Genomic DNA, 24782 nt, shown 5'->3' with positions numbered 1-24782 from the left:
ATACTTTTACACTATTCGTCTCTTTTTTTATCGGTAGTTGGATGAAGTAGTGATAGGTGTACAAACAATTCCTCGACCAGTATTTTTTGCATGACGAGGACAATAATTGAATCGACTTTTAACAAACATCTACACACAAATATTCCGCAACTGCTCGACCTCCAGTCAGTGAAGGTCTGATATAGATTGACACGTGATCGGTGGCGGATCTCAAAGTCGGACAATCGTTCGGGCATCGAACTTGCTTGATCAACTTGATCATATCACATTTTGTTTGCTCTACCTGAGCTTCAGACATCATGGGCGGAGATTTGAATTTGAAAAAGTAAGTCATGCACTTTAAACTCATTCAATAATCCCACAATATTGAGTATAACCATACTGACTAGACAACAAGGTCATGGCACCCGGGCCTGTTCAAAAATCAGGAGCGGGTATGGCAGCAGGAGCAGCGCGCACTCGAGGAGCGCAAGCAGATCGAGCAACTGCGACGCGAGCGAGATGAAGAGCGACAAATGCAGGAGATTCAGCGACTCCAAGAAGCCTCTGGAAAGTCAAGGCAACAAACCCGTGTCGATTGGATGTACCAGGCACCCTCAAGCGCGACCGGACACTACTCGGAAGAGATGGAGGGATATCTACTTGGAAAGCGACGCATTGACGGAGTTTTGCTCAAGAACGACCCCGACACCAAGAAGCTAGAGAAGGGTTCGGAGGTAGTAGGCAATGGTGCCGCCGCCGGACCATCTGTCGGCTCCCAGCGCGATACCATGGCGAAGGTTATGGCGGACCCGCTGCTCGAGGTCAAGAAGAGAGAACAAGCTGCATATGAGGCGATGGTGAAGGAGGCTATTAAACGCAAAGAACGGGAGCAAAAACGCGAGAGCCGTAACGGAGGGAAGGACAAGGACCGCGAACGCCGCCATCGCACCCACGACTCCAAGCGCAGACGGTATAGCGATGATGCAGGCGATGACCGCCGCGATCGCCACCGGAGATCTTCGCCTCGTCGACACAGATCCCGATCCCGATCCCCTGCTTCGCCTGATCGATCCTCCCGCAGATACAGAAGTGGCCGGGACCGTGATCGCCGCGACGACGAACACCGCTCAGATAAACGTGACCGGAGAAGCGACGACACTCAAACTCGCCGTGATGATAGAGATCGAGGCCGCGATCGTCGCGACTACCAAGACAAGAAAGATACACACACCAGCCGACACCAAGACCGTGACGACAGAGGAGACCGTGACCGTGACCGCTCGCCGCGCCGGTACTCCCGCTCTCCACGTCCGGCGAGCGATCGCAAAGAACGACCCGTGAACGACGACCGACGTCGTGACTACCCCCGGCGCGATTACAATAACCGGCGCGACTCTGGCCGGAACGACTCTGGCCGGAACCAAGGATCAGCCTCTGCGCGTCCCTCAGTGCCTAAGCCTGATCCCAAGGAAGAGGAAGAGGAACGCCAGCGCAAACTAGCAGAAATGCAATCCAATGCTGCAGATATGGAATCGGAGCGTCTTCGGCGAATCACAGATCTATCTGCCAAGGAACAGCAGCAGCAAGAAGCGGATGATCGGCAGCGTTCTGATCGTGGCAGGTTCATGTCTGATGTCAACAAGCGAGTGCAGGAGGATAGCCTTGATGAGCGCATTCGTCGGAGCCGCGGAGGACTTTCGAAGATGGAAGAGGACTGAGAGCGTGAGGGTTATATGGACTAGGCTCTTCCCTGTCATGTGTCTCTGCAGCTGTGGTATTCTCATCTCACGATTTCTCTGTCTATTTATTTTTAGCGTTGGCAGTAGTTTTGATAATCATTGATATCCATTCGGCCCTCGGAGCCTACAATTGTCACAATGTGTCTTCTGATCGCTGAAAGAAATATTATCAGCCCCTAGAGTCGACGAAGAGCTAGATGGAGTCAATGGAGTCATGAGTAGAACTTATTCTAACCTTTCTTCCACTTTAAGCTCCATATTCGACAGAAGCATGGAACACATTGGAACCATATGGCATGAGGATGCTGAACGTACCAATATCTATAGAAATTCCGAAGCATGAATAAATGTATGTAATACCGAATACGCAACAATTTCTACAAATTGCAACGCAAGTTCTATGCTGTGTCTGTGGTTTTGGACAGCGCTAGTGCTCCTTCATTACTGCTGCGACGCCATTTCTTGTAGTCTTCACTTCCCAGGTCCTCCTGACCCTGATTTTCCTATTCCTTGCCTGACATCCCACTTTACGCATACCCACGAGAGCTGTGTTCAGAACCACTTCCCTAAACCAAGCGCTAAGAGGGCAACCTTCAACAACCAGGAAATCGTTTTGCACGACTCTGGCTTTGGGTCTGCTGGCTGTAGAATCTCGAAGGCCCGGATCAAGTTGAGCACGTCTCCCACTCGTGGATCGTTTGTGTTCAAGCCCGAGGTATCATGTCGAATGTCCGAACGGGATGATCTAGAAGCACAATTCCGGACTTAAGTGAATGGTGGGCAATAACACTTTGCGATTTGCGAACAAGGTGAATGACTCATGGGTTGTCAACATCCCATTCTTCTTTTATTTGATTTTTTTTGGTAAATCACTTACTTGTTCTGTGCTGTCTGAAGAATTGTACGGTATGATGAGGTTTCTTATATCACCACCATTCATTCAAGTGCTACCGGGCTTGTCCTTAGAACATACTCCATAGACCCCTTGCGGCTAGACCCAGCGCTTTTTTCTTACAATGTAATGAATGATATATAGGTGCGTATCTAGGTAAATGGGGTATGGGCTGTCTAGCCATTGCTAGACTCGTGGTCGTTCTTACTACCAAACCCTTGTAAAGAATCCTAGGGCTAAGCCTCTGTCTTATGTGGGTCCATCAAAGTGGTCCTGCTGTCCACAGATACAGGAAGAAGCTCGCCCGAGCGGCCCCCGGGGGAGAGGGGCCATAAGCCCGATAGCTTAGCTCCGTTTACACCGCAAACCCCATGAAATCCTACTTTAACACTCAATGTTAAATCCGCTAAACCCTGTCAAGACTTTCATTTGTAATCTTCCAAGTTTGTTGTATCCGGGCCGAGGCGGGGAAGGATGACGGGATCGATGAGTTTAAGGAACCATAAAAGCCCAAGGTTCTCGCTCTGATATCTCTCTTTACCTCGTACACAGTACTCTCTTTCGAATATTCAATACATACATACATACATTCTTCTTCTTTCTTCTCAGAATGGTTAAAGTGCTATTGACCGGTACGCTCATGTGCTTCAAATATCATATCTCACACTAGACTAACAGGGTACTAGGAGGCAGTGGCTTCATCGCCGCCCACATTGTCGACATTCTACTGCAGCACGGGTATGAAAACACACCCCTGCAAAGGAAATATATCAATCATTGACATTTGTACTTTAGCTTTGATACAGTCGTGACAGTCCGATCAGAAGAAAAGGGCAAACAAATCCTCGAGGCTCATCCCAATACACCCAAGGAGAAGCTTTCGTATGTGATTGTTACGGATGTAGCCAAGGACGGTGCATTCGATGAGGTCAGTAAGAAATGTTTGGTTGCTAGTATCAATAATTAACGAAGAAGAAACAGGCCGTCAAATCAAATCCGCCATTTGACTATGTTCTGCATACCGCATCCCCCTTCCACTTCAACGTTCAGGATCCCGTGAAGGACTTCCTCGACCCTGCCATTAAGGGGACCACGGGTATCTTGAAGGCCATCAAAGCCTACGCTCCTAGTGTGAAGCGAGTAGTGATCACATCTTCTTTCGCTGCTATTGTGAACGGCAAGCAGCACCCCAAGGTCTACAGTGAGAAGGAATGGAACCCAGTGACATGGGAGGAGGCAATGGACCACTCACAGGTTTATCGGGCCAGCAAGGTAAGCCATCTCGTTCCATTGACAAGGTTAAGATAAAAGCTAAACCATCATTGCACGTCAGACATTTGCTGAGAAAGCAGCTTGGGACTTTGTCGAGAAAGAGAAACCAAACTTCGACATTGCTACCATTAACCCACCGTTGGTATTCGGCCCAGTGGTCCACTATCTAAACACTCTTGAGTCCGTCAACACCTCAAACCAGCGCTTCAGAAATTTGATCCAGGGTGAGATGAAAGAGAAAATAGCCCCGACGGGTAATTTTCTCTGGGTGGATGTACGTGATGTTGCTCTTGCCCATGTCAGAGCAATTGAGGTCCCTGAGGCCGGAGGGGAGAGATTCTTCGTCACTGCTGGCTTCTTTTCGAATAAGAAAATTGCAGACATTATCCGTGAGGCTCGCCCCGAGTTGGAGTCCAAACTGCCACCTGTGAACGCCCCTGACGACTTTCCGGCAAACATTTTCGAGTACGATAACAACAAGTCACAGAGGGTTTTGGGCCTAGAATATCGCCCATTTAAACAAACGGTCATAGATACTGTCGACGCTCTTCTAGCTGTTGGCGCTTAACTGCTAGGGTCAAAAAGTCTATAGATCTAGAGATATTAGTATAGAAATAACCTTGAATCAAGAAATATTTTTAGCCGTCGGCTTGATAATCGTTTTGGGGTTTAAAATTCTAATATCAGCAGTGCAGAGAACTAAAAGATCTGTTTTAAAATTTACTCTTGATGTGAAACAGAGAAGACCTGGATGGTTCATCATATAGATAGCAGAAGTGCGGGTAGGGCACTTGTGGCCCGCCGTACGGCTTTGGCCCGTGTTCTCCGGTCAACTTTTCTTGAGCCAGCAACCCAAAGATCAAAGTCAATTGAACAAGATGGCATCCGCCAGGCTATCGCCAACGGCGAACCTACTGCGCAAGTCGCGTTTATTCGCACTTCCTAAGTCTCTCAAGGTTCCCGCGGACCAAGCGACGTCGAGAGCTGTTTACGATTCCGACTCCGCAACTCTGCCTCACCCGATTCGAGCCTCCATCGTTACCCCGGGTTCATCATTAGCCCGAGGCGATTGGGGTCTCAAGCGACCTCTACCTGCTAAAGCAACCTCAGAGAAATCCTCGAGACCTGTTGTCAGGGTCCACGCTCTCGACACATTCGAACATGTCACCGACTTCGAATCCGCCGCGGATCACACGATGACCCTCGAGAAGTTCCAGGAGTTGCACATGCCCATGTCTCTTCCCTCCAGAGTCAACTATGCGACAAACGTGGTCCCCAGACACCAGAGTCCATTCGAAACCCACCTTGATAACACCGAGACGAGCCAGGGTCTCAAGGAAACTGGTGCCAAACAATTCAGACACACCGGTCCTTGGCTCGCCGGACAAACGGACGCGGAGTTCGCTTCTTACCTGAAACAAGTGTCTAACAGGAAGCCCGAGCTTCTCCAGAAGCTTCGTGAACAATTCGTTGCCAAGCGTTCTGCTGAGCTTCGCAAACAGGCACAGGACAACGGAGAGGACTTTGCCGCTGGACCCATGAAAATCACCGATGAGGAGTTCAACACTTATATCAAAACTTTGCGCAATGATCCATTTGCTCTTGGCCCGGTTGTTTTCGATCTGCTTGACCTCTCTTCGCCCCCAGCCGTTCCCAGTGAGCGTATTGGACACAAGTACTACCAAGCTCCCCCAACCAATCTGGCCTCATCCGAATACGCCATTTCTGGACCTCCTAAGACCCACCCGTCTGCCGGTCTGTCCTACGCGCGATCACACGCTCTGATTCAGAACCATCCCAAGTTCGGTCCCCAGGCCTACCAGCGCCCCGTGGAGGCAAGAATCCTGCGCCCCAAGGGCCGTTTCAAGGGTAAGATGTCTCGTGCCATCGCAGGTATCGGTGGTATTGCCGTGGAAGACTTGAACGCCATGGCATTCGTTGAGCAGGGCACACCTCCTGGTCTTACTTCCTTCGACGCGTCCATTCCAGGTGGCGGCAAATACTGGGTGTCTCCCATTCGCGCAGCCATCGATTCCAACGGCCGGATTAGCCTTTCATCTTACCGCGCCAGCGCCACTGCCAAGGCGCCTTACGGAATTGAAGAGCACAAGAAGGAGTACCCCATTTTCATCTCGGACGTTGCCGATTCTTCATCTCAGACGGTCCCACGATTGGACAGACAGCCCTTCGGTCAGCCTCGGTTCAACCCTGCCAGTGATAGGCAGCCAAGGGGGCCAATTAGGGGAACAGAGGATATCGCCCGCAGCCTTCTCGACAACCTCAACTCTAAGTCATAAGGAGTGAGGTGTGAGTGAGTGGGTGTGCAAATAATTGTACAATGTATGATAGAACTGGTGCTTGTGTAAAGCTACTCTCAATTTTCTTTTCTGGCTGTGTCATAGTCATATAAATCTGATTCATCAATATCAAATTATTCTCTCAGCGATCTCTTCATACATAGGCCAACTTTATAAACCATTCCCAATTCAAGTGCACGCCCGCAGATTGAGCTGTTCTTGATGTGTTTGCTACGTTTGCTATTATCCTAAAAGGGAAATGTTGGATCCGATTGCGATGACATAATCCAAAGTCTCATATCACGTGATATTGAGATTAGGGCCTAGGGCAAGGATTGGATCCACACAGACTAAGCGAAACTCCTTCAAGTCAATTCACATCGCAACGGCAACTTTCGGTCTCCTGAACATCCATCCCGCCAGCCAACAACCGCCAAAATGGGTCGCGTCCGTACCAAGACAGTCAAGCGCTCCGCTAAGGTCATCATCGAGCGTTACTACCCCAAGTTGACCCTCGACTTCGAGACCAACAAGCGTATCTGTGATGAGATCGCCATCATTGCTTCCAAGCGTCTCCGCAACAAGGTGAGATTTTACAATAATCGCAATCGCAATATGCTTTCAAATACTGACTGCTTTGCCTATAGATTGCTGGTTACACCACCCACTTGATGAAGCGCATCCAGCGTGGTCCCGTCCGCGGTATCTCCTTCAAGCTCCAGGAGGAGGAGCGTGAGCGCAAGGACCAGTACGTCCCCGAGGTCTCCGCTCTCGACGTCTCCCAGACCGAGTCCGGCCAGCTCGATGTTGATGCCGACACCAAGGACCTTCTCAAGTCCATGGGCGTAAGTTTTTACCGTTCCAAAATTTCGAGAAATTCTATCTCTAACGCCATCACAGTTCGACAACCTCAAGGTCAACGTCGTTGCCGTCACTCAGCAGCAGCAGGCTGAGCGCCCCCGTCGCTTCGGTCCCCGCTAAATCCAGCGCCCGAAATAACGGAATAAAAAGTTCATGTCTGGTCGGTCGATTCCAGGCGTTTCGACGATGCTTGTTCTGGCTGGCTTTTCGCCCCGCTAGCATGGTTTAGCTTAGTGGAAGGCTATTCCTGGATGAGGAATGAATAAACATGATTCTCTTTGAGAAAGGTGTCGCCGATTCTCCTCACGGAGATGACGCTTGATTGCCATTTTTTCCCCTCGTGTCTGCCTGAGAGTTCACCCTCCAGGTTGGACTACGTAGGAGTTCTTGAACCTTGTCACCTTGGTTCAAGAGACTCAAGACCTTTGGTGGTCTGAGTTATGCATGGATTTCTACCTACTCAGGTTTAAGTCTTGCTGGCCAGTCCTAAGCCATATATATGGTCTATTTGTAGATTTATTGCTTCGTGTTGTCCAATGGACAATCATGGGTATCAAATTTGTAGAACGCCCAAATCCCGTAAAATGCCATAGCATTTTTATGCTATATGATCAGATTTGATCGAGTACATCTATGTCCCCATCCTGGTCCACAGATCTATCGTCCTGTCTGGGAACATAGCCTTCAATTGAGCCTCCGGTCATATCCTCCGGACGCATCTGTGGAGCTCCAGCCATACGTTGATCACCAAGATCATTCTCTCTCAGGGTAACGGGCACCCGTCCATCCCGACGAACGGAGCTGGTATCGCCACGTTCCATCGCAAGCGTCCGAGACCGATCAGTGTTCGTGTCCGTGTTCCCAAGCATCAGACTATTCATGTCATCCACGACGGACGAAACCGTTCCCGTAGCCGCAGGCGCCTTGAGACGTTTAGCACGTGCTTCCTCAAGAAGCATGATATTGATGCCGCGGGTAGCGTCAGCTCGTCGCTGCCATACCGGCTCCTCGGAGAGCTGCACTCTAATCCAAAGCGCGCGCTCCGCACACGCGTCCGAACACCACTTTTCAACCTGGTCTTGGGGCACGATATCTACGCTGCGTCCTCGGCCGCCCGGGCCGCTTCCCTTGGGCCCGTATTTGAACTGGAACCCACCGCCAGGGCCGTGCTTTTGTTTGCGGTGCTTGCGGGGGCAGAGCGTGTATCCACAGGAGTCTTCGTAGTTGCGCTCCAAAATGAGATTGTCGTAGTCACTGGGTCGGAAAGGAGCTAGCGCATATTTGAATTTGTTGGTATCTTCCTCGGATGGTGAGGCAGGATCAGCTGAGGGGGAGGAGGGGAGCTCGAGGAGCTCAAGAATGCGGGTCAGAATGACTTCCTCTGCGTCCTTTTGGGTCTGGATTTGCTGTGCATGTTGGAGTGCAATTTCGAGGTGCTGTTGGGTTGCACCGGGTCTGCCTTGTAGATATTTGTCTTGTTGTTCTTGTGAAGGATGCAGATATGAAGGTGGGGGTTGTTGAGCATTTATGGCGGCATATGTTTCTGGCAGAGAAGTCTTCAGGGCATGTTGCCCTTGCTGTGTGTCCATATTGTATAATTCAGCTCAATGAGATTCATAAATAGGGTGAGATCAAAGGGGCAGCAAGCGACGATAAAAAAAATTAGCGTGATAATTTGGGCCCCAAAGCGGAGGCAAAACCCCCCGGATTTCTACTTGCGGTTTCGTGGTCATTTTGCCTGGCAGAAAATCAGCTCTAGACTCGAATTGTAGAGTCTTTTATACTTCTTCTTACTATCGTACTACACATTCTGTATTTCAATAGAATATCATGCTCGTGAAATTTATGATGCTATGTTCAGATCATCAAGATAGCAGCGCTAAATCGGCCAAGAGCGGCTGGCTATTCTTGATACCATATCGAGTGTTCTTTGATGCCTTAGATACTACCTTTGATGCTATATCAAGCATCCCTCTCACAATGCCAGCTCTTTGTTTATGCTTCGCGGATGTTTCCTTGGAATATCTCTTTCAAGGACAAAGCTATTCGACGCTCTTTGTATCAACATGCGTCTTGATCTCTTCGCCACCAAACTCTTCCAAAGGTTGTCTTTGATCAACCGGGTCAAATGCAGCGCTTTCGGAGTTTATATTCGCCCCTCCTCTTTCAACTTCCTTTGTATCTCATTGAAGAGCAGGCTTATTATAACTCATAACCAATATAGAGGATCTACATCATTTTGAGTATCCTTTCATGTTGGTTCAGGCTTCCAACAATGACTATTTGCTAATATCTGCTAGCATATAAAACTGAAGATATTTTCCATACAGTAGATTCAGAACATCAAGAATCATCAGCACGATCCCAAGTCAGTATTAACATTCAATTCCAACAGCAGTCAATATACTTTGATAGTCACTCTCAAAATGTCGGCCAGTAAGTAATCACAGAAAACAAATCCGTCTTATCATCGACCGACTTAATAAGCTGATCATATATATAGAGCGCACGCTTCGCTCCGGAACAGTTCGAGACAGTCCTCCACCACCCCCAAAGCGCCAAGCTGTTCAGAGAGCTAATGTGACAACAAACCAGGAGTATAAGTACGACGGAGTCCCTATTTCTCTCAAATCCAAGAAGATCAATAGCTGCTTTATCGATTTTTTGGACGTCGGGCTTGGTGTGGACATGCCCAACCACACCATCCTCCGAATCCTTTTCGAACATCTACAGCAGCAGAATTCTCCATATGCCCCTGCTGGAACCAGGGGCCTTTTATTTGACATTCAGCCCGTGGGTAATGTTGATGATAATCTAATTGACGCTGAGCTGAGGATTAATACCATCACATATCAGGGTCCGCATATACGGGCGCTTCACACCTTGCAATTACCCGTGCGCGGAAATAAGACGGCCAGGGACTTCTTCCGTGTGATTGACGATACTAACTTACTTCCCGTGGGATATACTTCTACAAGTGAGGATTTACTTGGTTGCAGAGACTTTATGTGAGTTCCGGTCATTTCTATCGCGGGTTTTAGGGCTATTTGCTAACGACATCGATAGATCACAGCTAGTTTACCGCCTCGACGAAGCCGGGGCTATCAGGCTGCCCGCAAATACAATTGTCAGTGTTTGGAATAGCTTCAACCAACGATACTATGGTGATGGCACGTCGAGAATCGACGCTGTTGGGAAGATTGCTTTCAATGATGACTACGTGCACATAAGTATCCCCGGTATTGATTATGCATAATGAGCTGCAGTTATATCATTGATATCCGTATTCGGGTGAGTAATCTGTAAAGAGGTGACTAGCTCAAAATGCACCAGTGTTGTCAAAAGGGTGTTGGATTTGTTCTTGATTATGGTTTATGGTGCATATATGCCACATATGTAGATACTTTATTTTGATTAGGGTAATTATATCACTTTCACAGTTTATTTGTATCCTGCTCACATGTCTTACAGTATTTTTCCACAGTCTCTATAACTAGAACCCGCTTATGAACTGACTTCATGGCGTTTCTGGGTAATATTATCTCTCACTGGTTGCGAAATACACCACATCAATTCCATTCTGTAGACCTTTGCACGGAAAATTATGGTATGACCAAGAGAGTCATAAAGCTAACCTTGGAATGTAAGCTGCATACAGTACTACTAAAATATCAGAAATCCTCCAGCTATATCAAACCCTTATCAGGCGGTGACCAAGGCGGTGTTTCCAATATTGAAAGACCTCGTGCTGACGTAGCGCTTGGGCAACTTTTTTTTTTTGGAGTTCACGATTCTAAGGTACCGATATACACTTGTACTTCAGTGGTTCCAGTTGTAAAGAAAAGGTATACAGATTTAGATTGGTATATCTATTCCTTTTGTAACTGTTATTTTATAAAAAATATTCTTGTGGTTTATACTTCAAATATGTCCATACATGTAGGTTTGAGTATAAGTAACTTTACGGCTACATCAATCTACATATCTACCAGAACATGACATGAATTTAATATATACATAACAACCCAATATGACTGCCTACCCTTAATAGCAAGTCGCTATTGACCACATTTTCCCCATGTGTTGTGTGTTCCCTGGTTACTGTTAGCCGCCGATCGCCCAGTGGAGCCATTTCCCTCATCCCGCCAAGTGACGACCTCTCTCTCTTTACCTCATCTCCTGTTCATCGTTTGTTTTGGTCTTTTTCCTCCGATCAACTTCCCCATTTTTCATCTTGCATCGATTGTTTTTACTGGCCCTGGTGAGGGTGCTCGGTTCTACACATACGTGAGTGCCTTCCACAGGTTTCCCCCCTCCCCCTCATTTCCTAGCAGGCACCACTCATTGTCACTTCTGAGCTAATTCTGCCACAAAGGAATTGATTCGTTGTGCCAACTCATATCTCACTGTATGTCAGAGATATAGAAGCTGGCGACTTGCTCTGTACATTTATCCTAGCGTCATTGCCAGCAAAGCTCACCCCCGTTCAACCTTCCTCTCCACACCGATTGTCAAGTCTGAACCTCGGTCTCGAATTGCCAGATGTCTGGCCCTCCCTTCACAGTTCGGGCAGTCTTCGAATATGCTTCGGAGCACGATGACGACCTGAAATTCCCGATCGGTCAAATCGTGACGGTCACCGCTCTAGAGGACGACGATTGGTACTACGGTGAATACTCAGACGCCTCGGGGGCCAAACACGAGGGTATCTTTCCGAAAAACTTTGTCGAGAAGTACGAACCTCCAGCTCCCCCACGACCATCTCGACCTAGACCAAAGAAGGACTCCGAGACAGTGCCAGTGGAATCCCCTGTTGCCGCAACTAGAGCCCAGCCCGAGCCCGAGGTGCTGCCTGCGGAGGAGGCACATGAGATCGTGTCGCCACAGTCACCTGTGTCCCAGTCCCATCTACCTGCGAGTGCCCCTGTAGCGGAAGTTGCAGCTTCTCCTCCCCAACCGGCAAAGGCGCCCGTTCCCGCTGCTCCCGAGGCCCAAGTCGAACCTGTAGCCAAGGCACCTCCTCCGTCCAAGCCCGCTCCTCCAGCTGTCGCCGAGAAGCCTACAGCTTCTTCATTCCGCGACCGTATTGCCGCCTTCAACAAGCCTGCCGCCGCGCCAGTTACACCTTTCAAGCCAAGTGGTTCTCAGCCATCCTTCATCAAGAAGCCCTTCGTCGCGCCGCCCCCCAGCCGAGATGCCTATAAGCCACCACCAAGGGAGCCTGCACCTAAGGTCTACAAGAGAGATGAGGACCCGGAACTGAAGGAACAAGTCGCACGTGAGCTTCCTGTTTCAGAAAGCCGACCCTCTCCCGCTCCCGTTCCTACAGAAGGAGGCGAAGAGTCTGCTGAAGATCAACCCAAACCGACTAGTCTGAAAGAACGGATTGCTTTGCTCCAGAAGCAGCAGATGGAACAGGCCCAACGTCATGCAGAAGCAGCTCAAAAGAAGGAGAAGCCCCCGCGCGCTCCCCCGAGGAGGTCTATAGATGAGTCTGTGGCTCCTGTAGCCCCCGCAGTCCCTGCAGCCCCCGAGGAGGAACAAGAGTCTCCTGTCGATGCAATGGCGTCTGCTAGGGATCCTAGTATCGATACATTGAGAACTGCGCCCCCTTCCCAGCCTCCTGTGCCATTCTCACCCACTCAAGAAGCCGCGAGCGATGCCAATGATGCCGATGATTCTGCCCCGACTGACTCCGAAGATGCCGGTGAAACATCCACTAGCAGGGATGACGACGGTGATCAAGCTCCTCGCCCAAGCTCTCAACGTCGACCGTCCGCTCGACCAACCGAACAGCCTTTCGAGGAGGAGAACGAAGAAGAAGAGGAAGAGGAGGAGGAAGTGGACCCCGAAACAAAGCGCCGAATGGAGCTGCGAGAGCGCATGGCCAAGATGAGCGGTGGTATGGGCATGATGGGTCTGTTTGGACCACCCGCCGGAGGAATGCCTGGCATGTCTGGTGCTGGTACTCGCAAGCCACCAAAGACCCCCAGCGAGTCGGAAAAGAGACTTGCAGAGCCCGAAGTTGAACCCACTTCACCTGCCCATGCACCTCCAGTTCCCATGGTTCCTCTTCCTGGAATGAACCTGGCTACCAAGCCAGTGGCTCCCACCGAGGTGGAAAAGGATGAGGAGCAGCCTCTGGCCACGCCTATTACTGAACAGCACTCGGCGCACGAGATTCCAGACGTGGAAGAGGTGGTCCACGAAGGTCCAGTGCGTCGCACCTCGGTTGATCGTCCACCTCCGGCTCTCTCGTCTCAAGGTACAACACATTCCTCGGCGACCTGGTGTGTGATTTCAGATTTGCTAATTGACCCAGACCGTTCGGCGCCTCCCCCGCCTCCCCGGGAGTCGCGACCTGTTGAACAGGCGCCGGGTTCTCCTCCACCAGTCCCTGGAAGTAAGTGAATATCTAACGTAACTGACTTGGTTCCAAAGCTGACTTTGATACGTAGGCCGACCAGTCCCCCCTCGGCCAACCACTGCGGACAGGGGCGAGGAGTCCGACGATGAACTTTCGGTCCTCGAGTCTGCTCCGTCGTTGAACACTTCGGTTGCTCCACCGGCTGTGCCTGCACCTGCGATTCCTGATCAGATTGACTCTCGTCGTTCCTCGGCATACGGGCCAGAATCTTCAACGGCTTCGACCCCTGCAGTTGAACAGAGAGCTAGTCGTCCACCGCCACCTGTTCCAAGCAATATGCCCATACCACCGTCGCAGGGACGCGCCCCTCCTCCACCCCCTCCCGACCAACTTCGACGCCGGTCCACCGTTGATAATCGCAAGAGTACGACTTCTCCTCCCCGACAAGCTGGAGAAGAAGCTGAAGGGGAGGTTACTGAGTACGACGGGGACTACGATACTGATATCGCATCGGGGGTAAAGCATAAGGATGCCCTGAAGGCCCATGAACGCGACTCCAGCTTTGACGAGGGTACTATCACCGACGACCATTCTATTCAATCTCCTCCTAGCCCCCCGGTATCTCGGCAACCCCCTCCTCTCCCCCCGATCGCTCCCAGGGCAGTTCCGCCTCCTCCCCCAAGCCAGCCTCCCCGGAACGCTCGTGCATCAATCGACATACCCCGAGGACCCCCTCCCCCTCCGCCAAACAGAGAACCCGCCAGTGACGACGATGAAGAGTATGATCCATTCAACTACTCCGCTCCTCAGCATGGTCTGCCTACACCCCCACCACTTCCGCATGGTCGCTCAGAGATTCCACCTCCCTTCCCGCCACAAAAAGCCGCCGAGGCGGAATACGATGATTTGTATGATGCTCCCCCAGCACCGAGCGCAGTGAACGAAAGACCGACTGCCTCATATGAAAAGCGACTTTCATTGGCACCTCTTCCTCCTCAAAGTCAAGCTCCGGCTTTGCCATCCCCAGCTTTGCCATCCCCATCCGTAGCTCGAAGCCAACGCGCATCTATGGATCTTCTTCGAGGCCAGCCCAACATTCGCCGGTCGATGGATGTTTCTCGTCCCTCGGTGGATCAAGGCTACATCGCCACAGACGTTGATTTTGCCGAACACACCCTTTGGTGGACTCAATCCAACACTCCTCCCCCGGTGTTCCAAAACCGCAGCGATCTTCTCTTCGAGGTCGAGGAATCTGCTTCTACCAAGCGGGGTGGAAAGTCAATTGTCTCGAAGGATATCTATATCCTGTTCCTCGATTACTCTCAGACAGTTGTGAACGTGCAATTCGACCCTAGGAATCCTGCCGATGCTTCTCTTGAGCAGCGCCACGAACCCCCGCCACTCCAGCCTCGTCAAGATCAGCTTGAGCAAGCCCACATCCAACTTGGTACCCGAATCTCAGAAGCTGTCAACTCGATCCAGAACTCTACTGTTGGAGACGGCACTCCGTTCGGATTGGTCCAGCACCTACTCAACCCTCTTTCCGAGGCGCTGCTCCCTGTCGGCACCCGAGGATACGGCGCTTCCGTTTACTCCAACCTGGCAAATGCCTCCGTGTCCCAGAATGATGAGATCCGTGCCGGTGACATTGTCAGCTTCCGCAATGCCCGCTTCCAAGGACACCGCGGCACCATGCACCAGAAGTATAGCGCCGAGGTCGGCAAGCCAGACCACGTGGGCGTCGTTGTGGACTGGGACGGCACAAAGAAGAAGATCCGAGCCTGGGAGCAAGGTCGCGAGAGCAAGAAGGTCAAGATGGAGAGCTTCAAGCTGAACGACCTCCGCAGTGGCGAATGCAAGGTCTGGCGTGTGATGCCCCGTAGCTGGGTCGGTTGGGAATCCAATAAGTCGTAGGTTGGCGTGATTCCACGAGAACCAACCCTTTTGTTGCAGCTATTGCACTATGAGCAGATGACCCTTTCTTTTGTTACTTTTTTTCCCTGTCCTAGATTGGGTGGGTTCATGTATGAATGGAAAGGAGCCTCCTTTCTCCTTTCTCTTATATTGTTTTCTTCTGCCTTGTCTGACCTCTTGTGTGAATCATCGAATCATCGGCTTGCGGTGTGCTAATAATGTGAGATGGTGATTTTGAGAGTTGAGCGTGCACCTTTTTTGTCTTTCTATGTCAATGGTTCATCTTGCATGATTCTATTCTATCAGCAGACTTAGATACTATTCTTGAATCTACTTTACGTCTATGGTGTGGATTTACTGTAGTATATGTGGAATTCAACAACTAGTTCCTAGATGACATTCAACAGCACCACCGACTCTTTAATCTTGTTTATTCATGCTATTCAACATCGAAACAAACATCGCCAAATCGTGTGTTCGGAGGTAAGAGCTGAGCCTTTAGGTTAACTCCAGCGTTCTAGAACCCTACGCCCGGTCTGAGATATATTAACACGAAATCACAGTAAAGCTAACAAACCTTCTCTAATTAACGGATCGAAACGACAACAATTTAGGGACATTCAACCGCCGGCCCCACCCACAAAACCCGTTGTCGCGAGCGTTTTATCACAGTCCCAAAGAATCCGTAAATCAAAGCCAAACCCACAACCAGGCTCACACGAACTCCAACCTAACACATTCAAATGCAAACAAAAAAAAGGACCAACGCGAAATCCCATCCCTGAAACGACGGTCTACATGGAACCCACTTGCTACGGAGAGCATCGAGACTGGGGCAGCCCCCGGTCTCAACCCCTCACCCAACAAATGAGTGGATTGGATTACGGAGGGGGAAGAGTGCTCCAATTATAAGAGTTGGCGATGGAGTTCATTTCGCTTTGCGAGTTCCGGGGCTTTTCTTTTCGTGTACCGTGTTCGTGCAGGGATCTCGACCGGCTGTATCGTCCGGATATTCGCGATCGATCGGTTACTGAAATCCGGTCTGATCGTCATGCGTTGAGTTTAGCTGGATCAACGTACGTTGTAGTTAGAGATATCGATTGTATGGTGAATTTAGTATAATATACGAATTATATTATAGTGCGATATAGGTAGGGAACATCTACGGAGTACGGAGTACTCCGTAGATGTAGCAGGAATGGATTGTAATATGCGGGTGCTTTTGAACAACGAGTGACAAGTCGAAGGGAAATTAATAGAAAACTGGTATTCTGGGCTATTGTTTGGTTGAGAGAGCCCTGGAGAGTTTGGCCAAGTCCCGATGTATTTCTTCTACAATATATCACATATATCACCTATATTGTATACACTACCAATGTTAAAGTTATATTAATGACATCAATTGAATATCCAGTGTCCAGCTCTCCAGTTTTTGACGATATTAAAATATGAAAACAAGAAATAGTAATAAGAAATAATTGAAAGTTGAGTAACCAGATTTTAAATTAAAGCCCTAATTGGGACTAGTCAGGGGTACTAATTTATAGTTGGTGGACTTTCTGAGTCTATCGACCTTCCCACTCTAGGAATCGCTAGGAATCTACAATCTAGGAACATCTCTTCCGCCCCTCTCTAAAAAAAATCGCTAACTCCTTTCAGATAATCTCGGAAGTCTGAAAAGCTTGCCCGTACGTTGTTAAGCGGGACAACGGCTGTCAAGCCTCACCGAAAAGAAAAAAAAAAAAGCTGGTTTTACTTTGCTCCCTTTTACCCCGTTCCAGGCTTCATCGCCGGCTTTTTCCACCGGGCCTTTCTCGGCTACAATATTGTACAGTTGTTCATGATCTCATGGGTTCCACACAAAGGGTGTTGCCTCGACTTTCTTTTTTCGGCAATGATGTAACTTGTAAATACATAATTCAGCTACACAATCACCATATGGGCATAATAAGAGTAAAAAGACTATTCATCTCCGATCGAGTGGATTCTTAAGATGCCGGTCTCCATTTTCGGGGCATCCATGGTTCAGGTCTATATCGTGTTGTTATGGATCCACGTGAAGGGAACCATTCTAGCATGTCACATACTAAATACTAGTTAGTTATCCAATGTGTGGCACATGCTCGACAGCAGCCTCATACGTTGTGTATCGAGTCTCCGTGCTCATGCGTCACACCATCGTCCTGCACGATGCAGGAGGCGCTGCAGAGTCGGAACATTGTAGAGTGGTAGCCTGTAGTCTGGGCTTGGCTTACCGAGGACGGAGTACGAAGTACTAGTTGTGCAATTGTGCCTATTCTTGATATCACGGTGCCGATTAGTCCATATAGATTGTGGCTGGTCCTGCATGTCATTGTCTTCCAATCTAAGCCATATCTAATATATTGCTCTACCGTGTACATATTGCAGATTGTGATCGAGACGAATCTCCATTAACCCTATTACGGCGTGGCAATAGCAATATGGGGAGAATGTCCCGACGTAAGGAGTAAGGAGTTCAATAGTATGTAGCCTACCTAGATTGTACCACGTACAATATGGTACTCCGTAGGATCCGCCCCTATCTGATATGAGAAAAGAAAACCCGGTCACGAACTACCAGATCCCAAAGTATCGATTATACTTCGTAGGAAAAATCTGATCCGATCGTGTGGAATGAAGTAATGGAACGACGATCTCGTTTCCCGTGTCCAGGCCCTCGGAGGAAACTAGTGTGAAAGAGATTTAACTGGATATTCCTGGTGGAATTTTATTTTTACTTTTTACAGTTTCAGCTTTGGTATAATATGGTCAGCATGCGAGACGAAGCTTAGGGTTGATATTTCAGGATTGTCTTGAAATCATTGGACCATTTCTCACTTATATTGTAGACATGTCCAGGGTGACCTGTCCCGCAGTCAACTAAGGGTGGCGTTCAGCCCCAGGTTCCACATGCCGTACAGGCGAAGCGAAAGAGGCGAGTGAGAATCAGAGAGAGAGAGAGGGGAGAGGGTCGAAGATGTATCATTTCTATTAAATGAAGCAAGGGAGCGAAAGACCCGATATTATACTTGTACGGAGTGCAGAGTAATAAGTAGTACACTCTACAGTAATCTTAAGTAAGCTGTTCTGTTCCATGGATTGACTCGGGAAGGGGATAAGACAATAAACAAAGCAAGTATGTACCTGTGTCTACTTTAGATTGTATTTGGAGTATCATAGTATATAAGGTCTACAAAGGTAGAGAGGAAATACTAGTAAACGGGAGTAATAATGTACAATAATGTCCTCCGTATTGGAATTAATATTATTGTTCTCGAACGGTGGACTCATTTCAAGACGATCCTTTTTTTTTTATTAGGAAAATAATGTTATGGGGCTAAACGGAAATCAAGAGTTCTGGATCCATTCCAAATCTCCCTCTCTCCCTCTCTTGACATTCTTCGCGTCACTCTCTTATATTTCCATTAACTGGTTCTCAATCCTTTCATTATCTCGAATGTTGTGATCTATCCAATTGATTTGACATTGGGAATCGCTTTTGATCGCATCAATTCTCTTCAGGAGACATTCGATCTCAACATTCGTTCCACTCATTCCATTCATTCCACTTGGCCATGCCGCTATCTTCATTCTCTGGATAAGCACGTCCAGTGAGTCATTTGGAAAGCATTGGTGTCGACAGAATACTGACCCGTCAAGCCATACTATCCTACACTCGCTCATCCGCAACTCGATTCCAGCTACATTCATTCCCTAACGAACTACGAGGCCCCGGAGCGCCTCAAAACCCAAAATGATGAACCGATTTCGAAAAAGCAAAAAGGCCAAGGAGGCCATGGAGGATTCAGAAGGGGGATCACCAGCATTCAGCCTGAAAACACCAAAGAAGAAGGAACAGGAGCCGGAACAAGAACTAAACTTCGATCTCTCCGACGCACTCCCCTCAACAGACAACTTCCGCACCAGTCTTTTAATGCCCAAGTTATCCGCCCGCTTTAGCATGCTGAAGGAACAGGACGACCCCCTCTCCTTGATTGGAAAGGCCAGTGATGACAGCGTGCTGTTCCCCAAGCGTGCCTCGCGCCTCAACTTATTCGGTCACAATCCAGCCATGCTGGCGGATATCGACGAATGTTCCTCCAATGACGGCAGCAGGCCCTCCCTCGCACTTGGCCGAACCGATTCATTTGCTTCCGGCGGGGATGGATATGGCACAGACGATGATCGATCCCAAGCGGGGAGCATGATGAGCCGAGCCCGTCGAGCGGACGGCAATAATTTGTTTGGAGGGCGCCAGAAGGTTTATAAGATCCCGGTCCGATCCCCGGCAGGACCACCCGATGCGACGGAGGCTGCTCGCCGGGGGATGGGGAAACCTGTCTACGATCACGACCTGAACCTCTCTGCGTTCCAGCGCCTGCGCCTCAAGGAGAAGGAGGAGAGAGCGGCGGAGGCGATGCGCGAAGCGGCCGCTAGGGAATCTGGATATGCTGCTTCCACGGCCTCATCTAATAATAGTAGAGCCACATGCTCCTCCACAGCGTCTGTTCCCCTGACAAACGGCAGCACGTCGACTGCACCCACCTCGGTCGACGAATCGCCATTAAACACATCTCAAGGCCCCGCGAATGGGTATCCCTTTCCCGAAACTGTCGCCGAAGCCTCTCGACCGGGGTCAGCCATGTCTACCCCACGGAATGGTTCGATTCGCAATCGCCGTCTCTACGGACAAGGATTGACCCAAGCTGCACAAAGCCAGCAATCATCAACCTTGCACCGCTTGGAGAGTTTGAGTCGCCAACGCGCCGGCACTCCAGACCTGCCCTCCTTGAATCGTAACTATTCCCGGAGCGCAACAAACCTCCGTGACCGCTTGCAAAAGCTTGCGATTGTCGAGCCGGCTTCGACATCCCATCCAACCAGCCCTCCTTCCTCCGCGACCTCCCCCAAGCCCCGGGTTTCCGGAGAGTCGGCACTGAGGGATCGCCTGTCCCCTACGGCAGCGACATTCGGAGGTGCTCCCCCGTTGAGCCCACCCACAAGCGAAAATGATGATGTAGCTTCATTGTTGGCTGCATCAATCCACCCAGAAGATCATGGCAAGGCCACTGCAATGGGCCTGTTCAACCGACCGGCAACTGGTTTCGACGAGCAGGCATTCTCCCGCCGTCAACTCCAGATGCACCAAGGGCGAGAGACCCCACCTCCGCGACGTGCGTCGCCCCCGCGTCGACCTCTACCCGCCGAACCCGCCGGCCGCGCAAGGGGACTTTCCAAGTCAAGTTATCGCTCCCGGGCAGAGTCTGCTTCGTCACACTACAGCAGTGATGCGCACCGTGGTGTTGACTATTCTCGCGCATCCAGTGTCGAGGCTTCTCCCTTCAAACCGGGAATGGGAACTTTCTATGCTGCGTCGATCAACAGTGAATCGGGTGATGAGGGAGATGACCATCGTTCACATGAGCTCTCCTCTACAACCTCCCTGGCTACGGAAAACGGCCAATCGCTTCACCATAATGGGGTAGCATCTAGCAAACCGCCGACTCCGACAAAAGACCACCTCGAGACGCTCCCCGAAGTGAGATACTCGGATCTTGGTGATCTTAAGCCCATTGATGAAAACGAGCTCGATGCCGTTTCGCATGACATTAGTGATGATACTCCTAAAAGACCTGATTCGCCTACTTTGCAGCCGGATCAAGGTCTCGGGGATATGGGTGGATTGGTCCGATCTCACTTGCGCCAGCAGAGTGATAAATCGTCCATTTTCCCTCCTCCCTCGCCTCGTTTCCCGGAGGGCAAGGAATCGCTTCTTCCCAGCATCGAACCACATGAGCCGCTCTTCCCGCAGCAGACTAATACATCCACGGAAGAGCAGGCCCGCGAAGAAGCTAGGCCGGCATCAGCCCATCGCCCTGGGACATCCAGCTCCCTGGCTCCCTCTGGACATTCTGCAGAGGGAACACGCTCACGGTCCAGCGAAGATTCATCTGCCCATGCTTCCACCCCCGACACAGCTTCAGCCTCGAATGGTTTGTCGTGGAGAGAGGAACTGGAACAACACCACCGTCGTCACGGAAGCACTGAAACCCAGAGGGAGCGGGAGGAGTTTGCAATCGAGCTTGCAGAAAGACGTCGAAAGGTACAGGAAAAGCTGCGCAGTGTTGCTGAGTGTGAAAGTCGCTCAGCCAGTCCAACCCCAGGCCGCTCAACGCCAGACTTCTCTCGTACTGGCAACGCATTTGCTATGCTGAAGCAAAAGTCTAACAGGCAGGCTGGCCCAAAGCAGGATCAGAAGAAAATCTTTGGTTATGGCAATGCCAACTCGTCCACACCTGCCCTTCCTTCTGATGACTCTTGGCGCGAGGAGGAGCGTCCCTCTTTCAGCTTCGGACGCCACTCCAATTCCAGCTCTCCCCATATTGGATCCGAGCGTTCGCTTAGGTCCCGGCTGCCAACTCTCAGCCGGAACAGCAGCAACGAAGACTCGCGCGAGTCCAGCCGCAGCCGCAATCACTCTCCCTTCCGATCCCAGAGAGACCGTGCGGGCTCTGATGCATCAGGTCGTTCCAAGAGCCGAACCAGACTTCGCGAGCGGGATGATCTACAGACTGTGGACGAAGGCTCAGTCATTGCGCATGATAACTTTGTAGGCCCTGAGGGCTTCGAGCCCCCCATGCCCATGTCGCGCCCTGGCTCGACCCGTCCTTCAATCGAGATGACCGAGCCGAACGTCGACCGTGCCCCGTCCACCTCGTCCGCCAGACAACGCAGCACGAGCCAATCCGGCACTCCGGGCTACCAGTACGAACGACCATTCCAGTTCTCGCAGTCCAACACATCTTCAATCATCGGTGCTTCGCCCCGGGCCCCACCCGCTACCCCAGCCTACTCCACCAACACCACACCTCCCCTAACCGAAATGCCACCAGACATTTCGTCCACATCCCTGGTTTCCACAGCCAGCAACCCCCAGTCTCACGCGATCCCCGAGCGCGGCACAGGCAGCGGCTCCCTCCTCAAGCGCACAGTCAACAAGAAGCAGATCTCCGAGCCAACCTTCGTCTCATCAACATCAAACGTTCCTCTCATCGGCCTTCCTCCAGGATCCGCCCAGTCTTCGCCTAGCACCGCGCCTCCCTTGCCTCCCATGAACCCGCGACGCCGACGCGGAACAGCCACGCAAACCATCCTGAACGCGTTCAAGAGCGACAAGTCCGAGTCGCGCGTCTCCTCTCCCGCGTTCAGCACGAACGAAGAACACAGTATCTTCCCAGACGAAGAGAAGCGCCCTCAGTCTCGCAACCGTCTCCACAAGACTTCCAGCGACGGTGGGAACCTGCACGCCCGGGCGCGCCAGGAATCAATGACCGGTACCCCACCGGCTATCCCTCAATACCCGCCTCCGTCTATTCCTGTTGAAGGGGGCATGTTCTGAACATTCGATCTCTTCCTCCATTCTTTCAACATCGATCCGTATACCCACCTTAGGCTTACGCTTTCCTTTTTGTCAGCACCTTTCTCTCTCTTCTGCCTTCTACACATATCCCATTCCGGGCATTCTCCTTTTTCTTTTTGGACTGTTCTTTGTTTTCGTTGACGATTAGATACCACTCGGTGCATTTGAGCGTCTTCATGCTCCCGTTCTTTCTTTTTCCTTGGTGTCCTTATATCTCTATATCTCAGAAATCGGCGTGATACTCATGTACTCTACTTTCTGAATTCCAAAAGATACACAACAGTATTCAACTCTTCGGTTTTACAATGTAGAGATCTTCATCAATTGTCACCATCTACAACCCATTTTCATCCGATCGTAACTGGCATGATTCATACGGGACTTGTCTTTTGCCGTCTGCGATTAAACAAGACTCCCACCCTCTTACTATTATTACAACCTCCAAGTTGAAATCCACAAAATCACCTCCCCAAGCTAACCGGCATATCTAGAAGTACATATCGGGCCAAGCACAGCCTTGTCACAGGCCGTCCCAGCATGTCTCACCCGACTACTATCTTCCGGTCGAGTCTTGTCCCCCCACCACATCCGACCATCCTCGTCCGTCTTCCAATCATCAACCAGATCAATAAGAGTCTGCAGATGTCCCAGTGCAGCAGGCTGACAGCCCCGGGGCCTGTTGAGAGCCAAGTACGTCGCAAACACAGCCACGAGAACAGCCAGCACGCCATAGACAATCAGCCGCGAGTACACCATATCAAACTGGAATCCGCGCTTGAACACCACGCTATCAGAGTCCACCTCCGGCCCATATTTAGTATCCTCAATCGCAACAGACGCAAGCAAGCTCTGCCCGATAATCCAATGCAGCAGCGCCTTCGCAACAAACTGCGCAGCATTCTCCCAGCTCGAGACAGCCGCCCGAACCGCATTCGTCGCCAGCTGCGTCCCCGGCGCTTCTCCTTTTCCTTTCTCGCTGTACGCCTGGCGCCAGACGCCCTCGTCTCTGGACAAACTAACCAGCAGCTCTATACAGTGAAGCGCAATAGTCTGGCTAGCCTGGATGAGGCAGACGAAGAGCACGCAGAGGACAGCCTCGGCTGCATACGAGAATTCGGCGGCTCCAAGATTGCGGCTATTCGCATACGGGGAGAACGCCAGCGTCACGTCGTTCCGAGAACAGGCGCCTTCGCTTGCCGTCCAGTCAAAGCTTGATCGCCAGCACGATGATTGCTCGCCTTGCCCTGCGGCACTGTCGTTGCCGATTCTTCTAGAGACGGTCGCGATGGCGATGGGCCATGCGATGGCTAGCAGAGCAAGCGACCACAATAAGGCGAGAATGTATCGCACTGCGCCCTGTACGCGCAGCATATTCCCCTGTCGCTTCAGAGGATATGTCTCTTCGCTGGACATGTGTCTCTGGTGAACCGATAGCATGCATCTCCCGGGACGGCGGACAAGATCGCCTTTTTGGGATACGGCAAGCGCGGTGTTGAGTGGGTTCGAGCTCCATGTTGGTATGGATCTACAGCTGGACGCGAGACACCATATGGCGATGGCGGCTTGGCCGGTGAGTCCCAGGCCTAGCGCTACAAGAGCGGTGCCGTTGATCAGGACCGGGCGATGCTGTGGTGGGGAGGCATCGGTCTCGAATTTCGGGACGGTAAGATCGGAAAGAAACAGAACAGACGAAGAGGCGTATGTGAGCACCAGACACGCCAGGGCCACTAAGTTGATGTACCATCTATTGGGGCCGAATTTCCGCGAGCTGGTGAGGAGCCGGATGTTCGTGTTGAACTCCAGCCGGCCCTCGCGGTAGAGTGCCCAGCGCAGCGAGACGGAATGCACGAACATCATGCCGTCTGTGCAGAGCGCTAGTAGGATGTTGATGGCTAGGGCTAAGACTTCTTGTGCGGAAGGCGATATGGAAATTGAAACGCCCAGTGTTGTCGGCTTGGTGCATAGTATGTAAATGCCCGATATTAAGCAGAAAAGGGCGAGGACCGCGCCTGTCGCT

The 24782-nt window shown here is 50.7% G+C and overlaps 9 protein-coding genes across 9 annotated transcripts; 8 read left to right on the top strand and 1 right to left on the bottom strand.

The window, feature by feature from the left end:
* Positions 1-299: 299 nt before the first annotated feature.
* cwc25 (U2-type spliceosomal complex subunit CWC25) lies at positions 300-1700 on the top strand (the record flags this gene model as incomplete). The annotated part of the gene is made up of 2 exons (XM_057236241.1): positions 300-325; positions 398-1700. The coding sequence occupies 2 exons, from the start codon at positions 300-302 to the stop codon at positions 1698-1700; spliced, it is 1329 nt and encodes a 442-aa protein (XP_057103044.1).
* A 1523-nt stretch (positions 1701-3223) lies between these two features.
* On the top strand, positions 3224-4453 carry N7529_000709 (SDR family oxidoreductase; the record flags this gene model as incomplete). The annotated part of the gene is made up of 5 exons (XM_057236240.1): positions 3224-3245; positions 3300-3351; positions 3409-3541; positions 3586-3885; positions 3947-4453. The coding sequence occupies 5 exons, from the start codon at positions 3224-3226 to the stop codon at positions 4451-4453; spliced, it is 1014 nt and encodes a 337-aa protein (XP_057103043.1).
* Positions 4454-4763: 310 nt separating this feature from the next.
* N7529_000708 (mitochondrial 37S ribosomal protein bS1m) lies at positions 4764-6182 on the top strand (the record flags this gene model as incomplete). The annotated part of the gene is made up of 1 exon (XM_057236239.1): positions 4764-6182. One exon carries the CDS (start codon positions 4764-4766, stop codon positions 6180-6182), a length of 1419 nt encoding a protein of 472 aa, XP_057103042.1.
* Positions 6183-6620: 438 nt separating this feature from the next.
* Positions 6621-7163, top strand: N7529_000707 (40S ribosomal protein eS17; the record flags this gene model as incomplete). Its single annotated transcript, XM_057236238.1, has 3 exons — positions 6621-6767; positions 6830-7027; positions 7083-7163. 3 exons carry the CDS (start codon positions 6621-6623, stop codon positions 7161-7163), a joined length of 426 nt encoding a protein of 141 aa, XP_057103041.1.
* A 491-nt stretch (positions 7164-7654) lies between these two features.
* On the bottom strand, positions 7655-8632 carry N7529_000706 (Rtr1/RPAP2 family protein phosphatase; the record flags this gene model as incomplete). The annotated part of the gene is made up of 1 exon (XM_057236237.1): positions 7655-8632. One exon carries the CDS (start codon positions 8630-8632, stop codon positions 7655-7657), a length of 978 nt encoding a protein of 325 aa, XP_057103040.1.
* Positions 8633-9469: 837 nt separating this feature from the next.
* On the top strand, positions 9470-10299 carry N7529_000705 (uncharacterized protein; the record flags this gene model as incomplete). The annotated part of the gene is made up of 3 exons (XM_057236236.1): positions 9470-9479; positions 9547-10051; positions 10110-10299. 3 exons carry the CDS (start codon positions 9470-9472, stop codon positions 10297-10299), a joined length of 705 nt encoding a protein of 234 aa, XP_057103039.1.
* Positions 10300-11585: 1286 nt separating this feature from the next.
* Positions 11586-15324, top strand: N7529_000704 (SH3 domain protein; the record flags this gene model as incomplete). The annotated part of the gene is made up of 3 exons (XM_057236235.1): positions 11586-13308; positions 13366-13446; positions 13502-15324. 3 exons carry the CDS (start codon positions 11586-11588, stop codon positions 15322-15324), a joined length of 3627 nt encoding a protein of 1208 aa, XP_057103038.1.
* Positions 15325-19099: 3775 nt separating this feature from the next.
* On the top strand, positions 19100-22744 carry N7529_000703 (uncharacterized protein; the record flags this gene model as incomplete). Its single annotated transcript, XM_057236234.1, has 1 exon — positions 19100-22744. The coding sequence occupies one exon, from the start codon at positions 19100-19102 to the stop codon at positions 22742-22744; it is 3645 nt and encodes a 1214-aa protein (XP_057103037.1).
* Positions 22745-23302: 558 nt separating this feature from the next.
* Positions 23303-23980, top strand: N7529_000702 (uncharacterized protein; the record flags this gene model as incomplete). The annotated part of the gene is made up of 1 exon (XM_057236233.1): positions 23303-23980. The coding sequence occupies one exon, from the start codon at positions 23303-23305 to the stop codon at positions 23978-23980; it is 678 nt and encodes a 225-aa protein (XP_057103036.1).
* Between the last annotated feature and the right edge of the window lie 802 nt (positions 23981-24782).

This window comes from Penicillium soppii (assembly GCF_028829465.1).
Source record: "Penicillium soppii strain IBT 18220 chromosome Unknown utg000001l, whole genome shotgun sequence".
Taxonomy (NCBI): domain Eukaryota; kingdom Fungi; phylum Ascomycota; class Eurotiomycetes; order Eurotiales; family Aspergillaceae; genus Penicillium; species Penicillium soppii.
The sequence above is the reverse complement of the archived record's forward strand: the minus strand, read 5'-3'. Positions and strand labels throughout refer to the sequence as shown.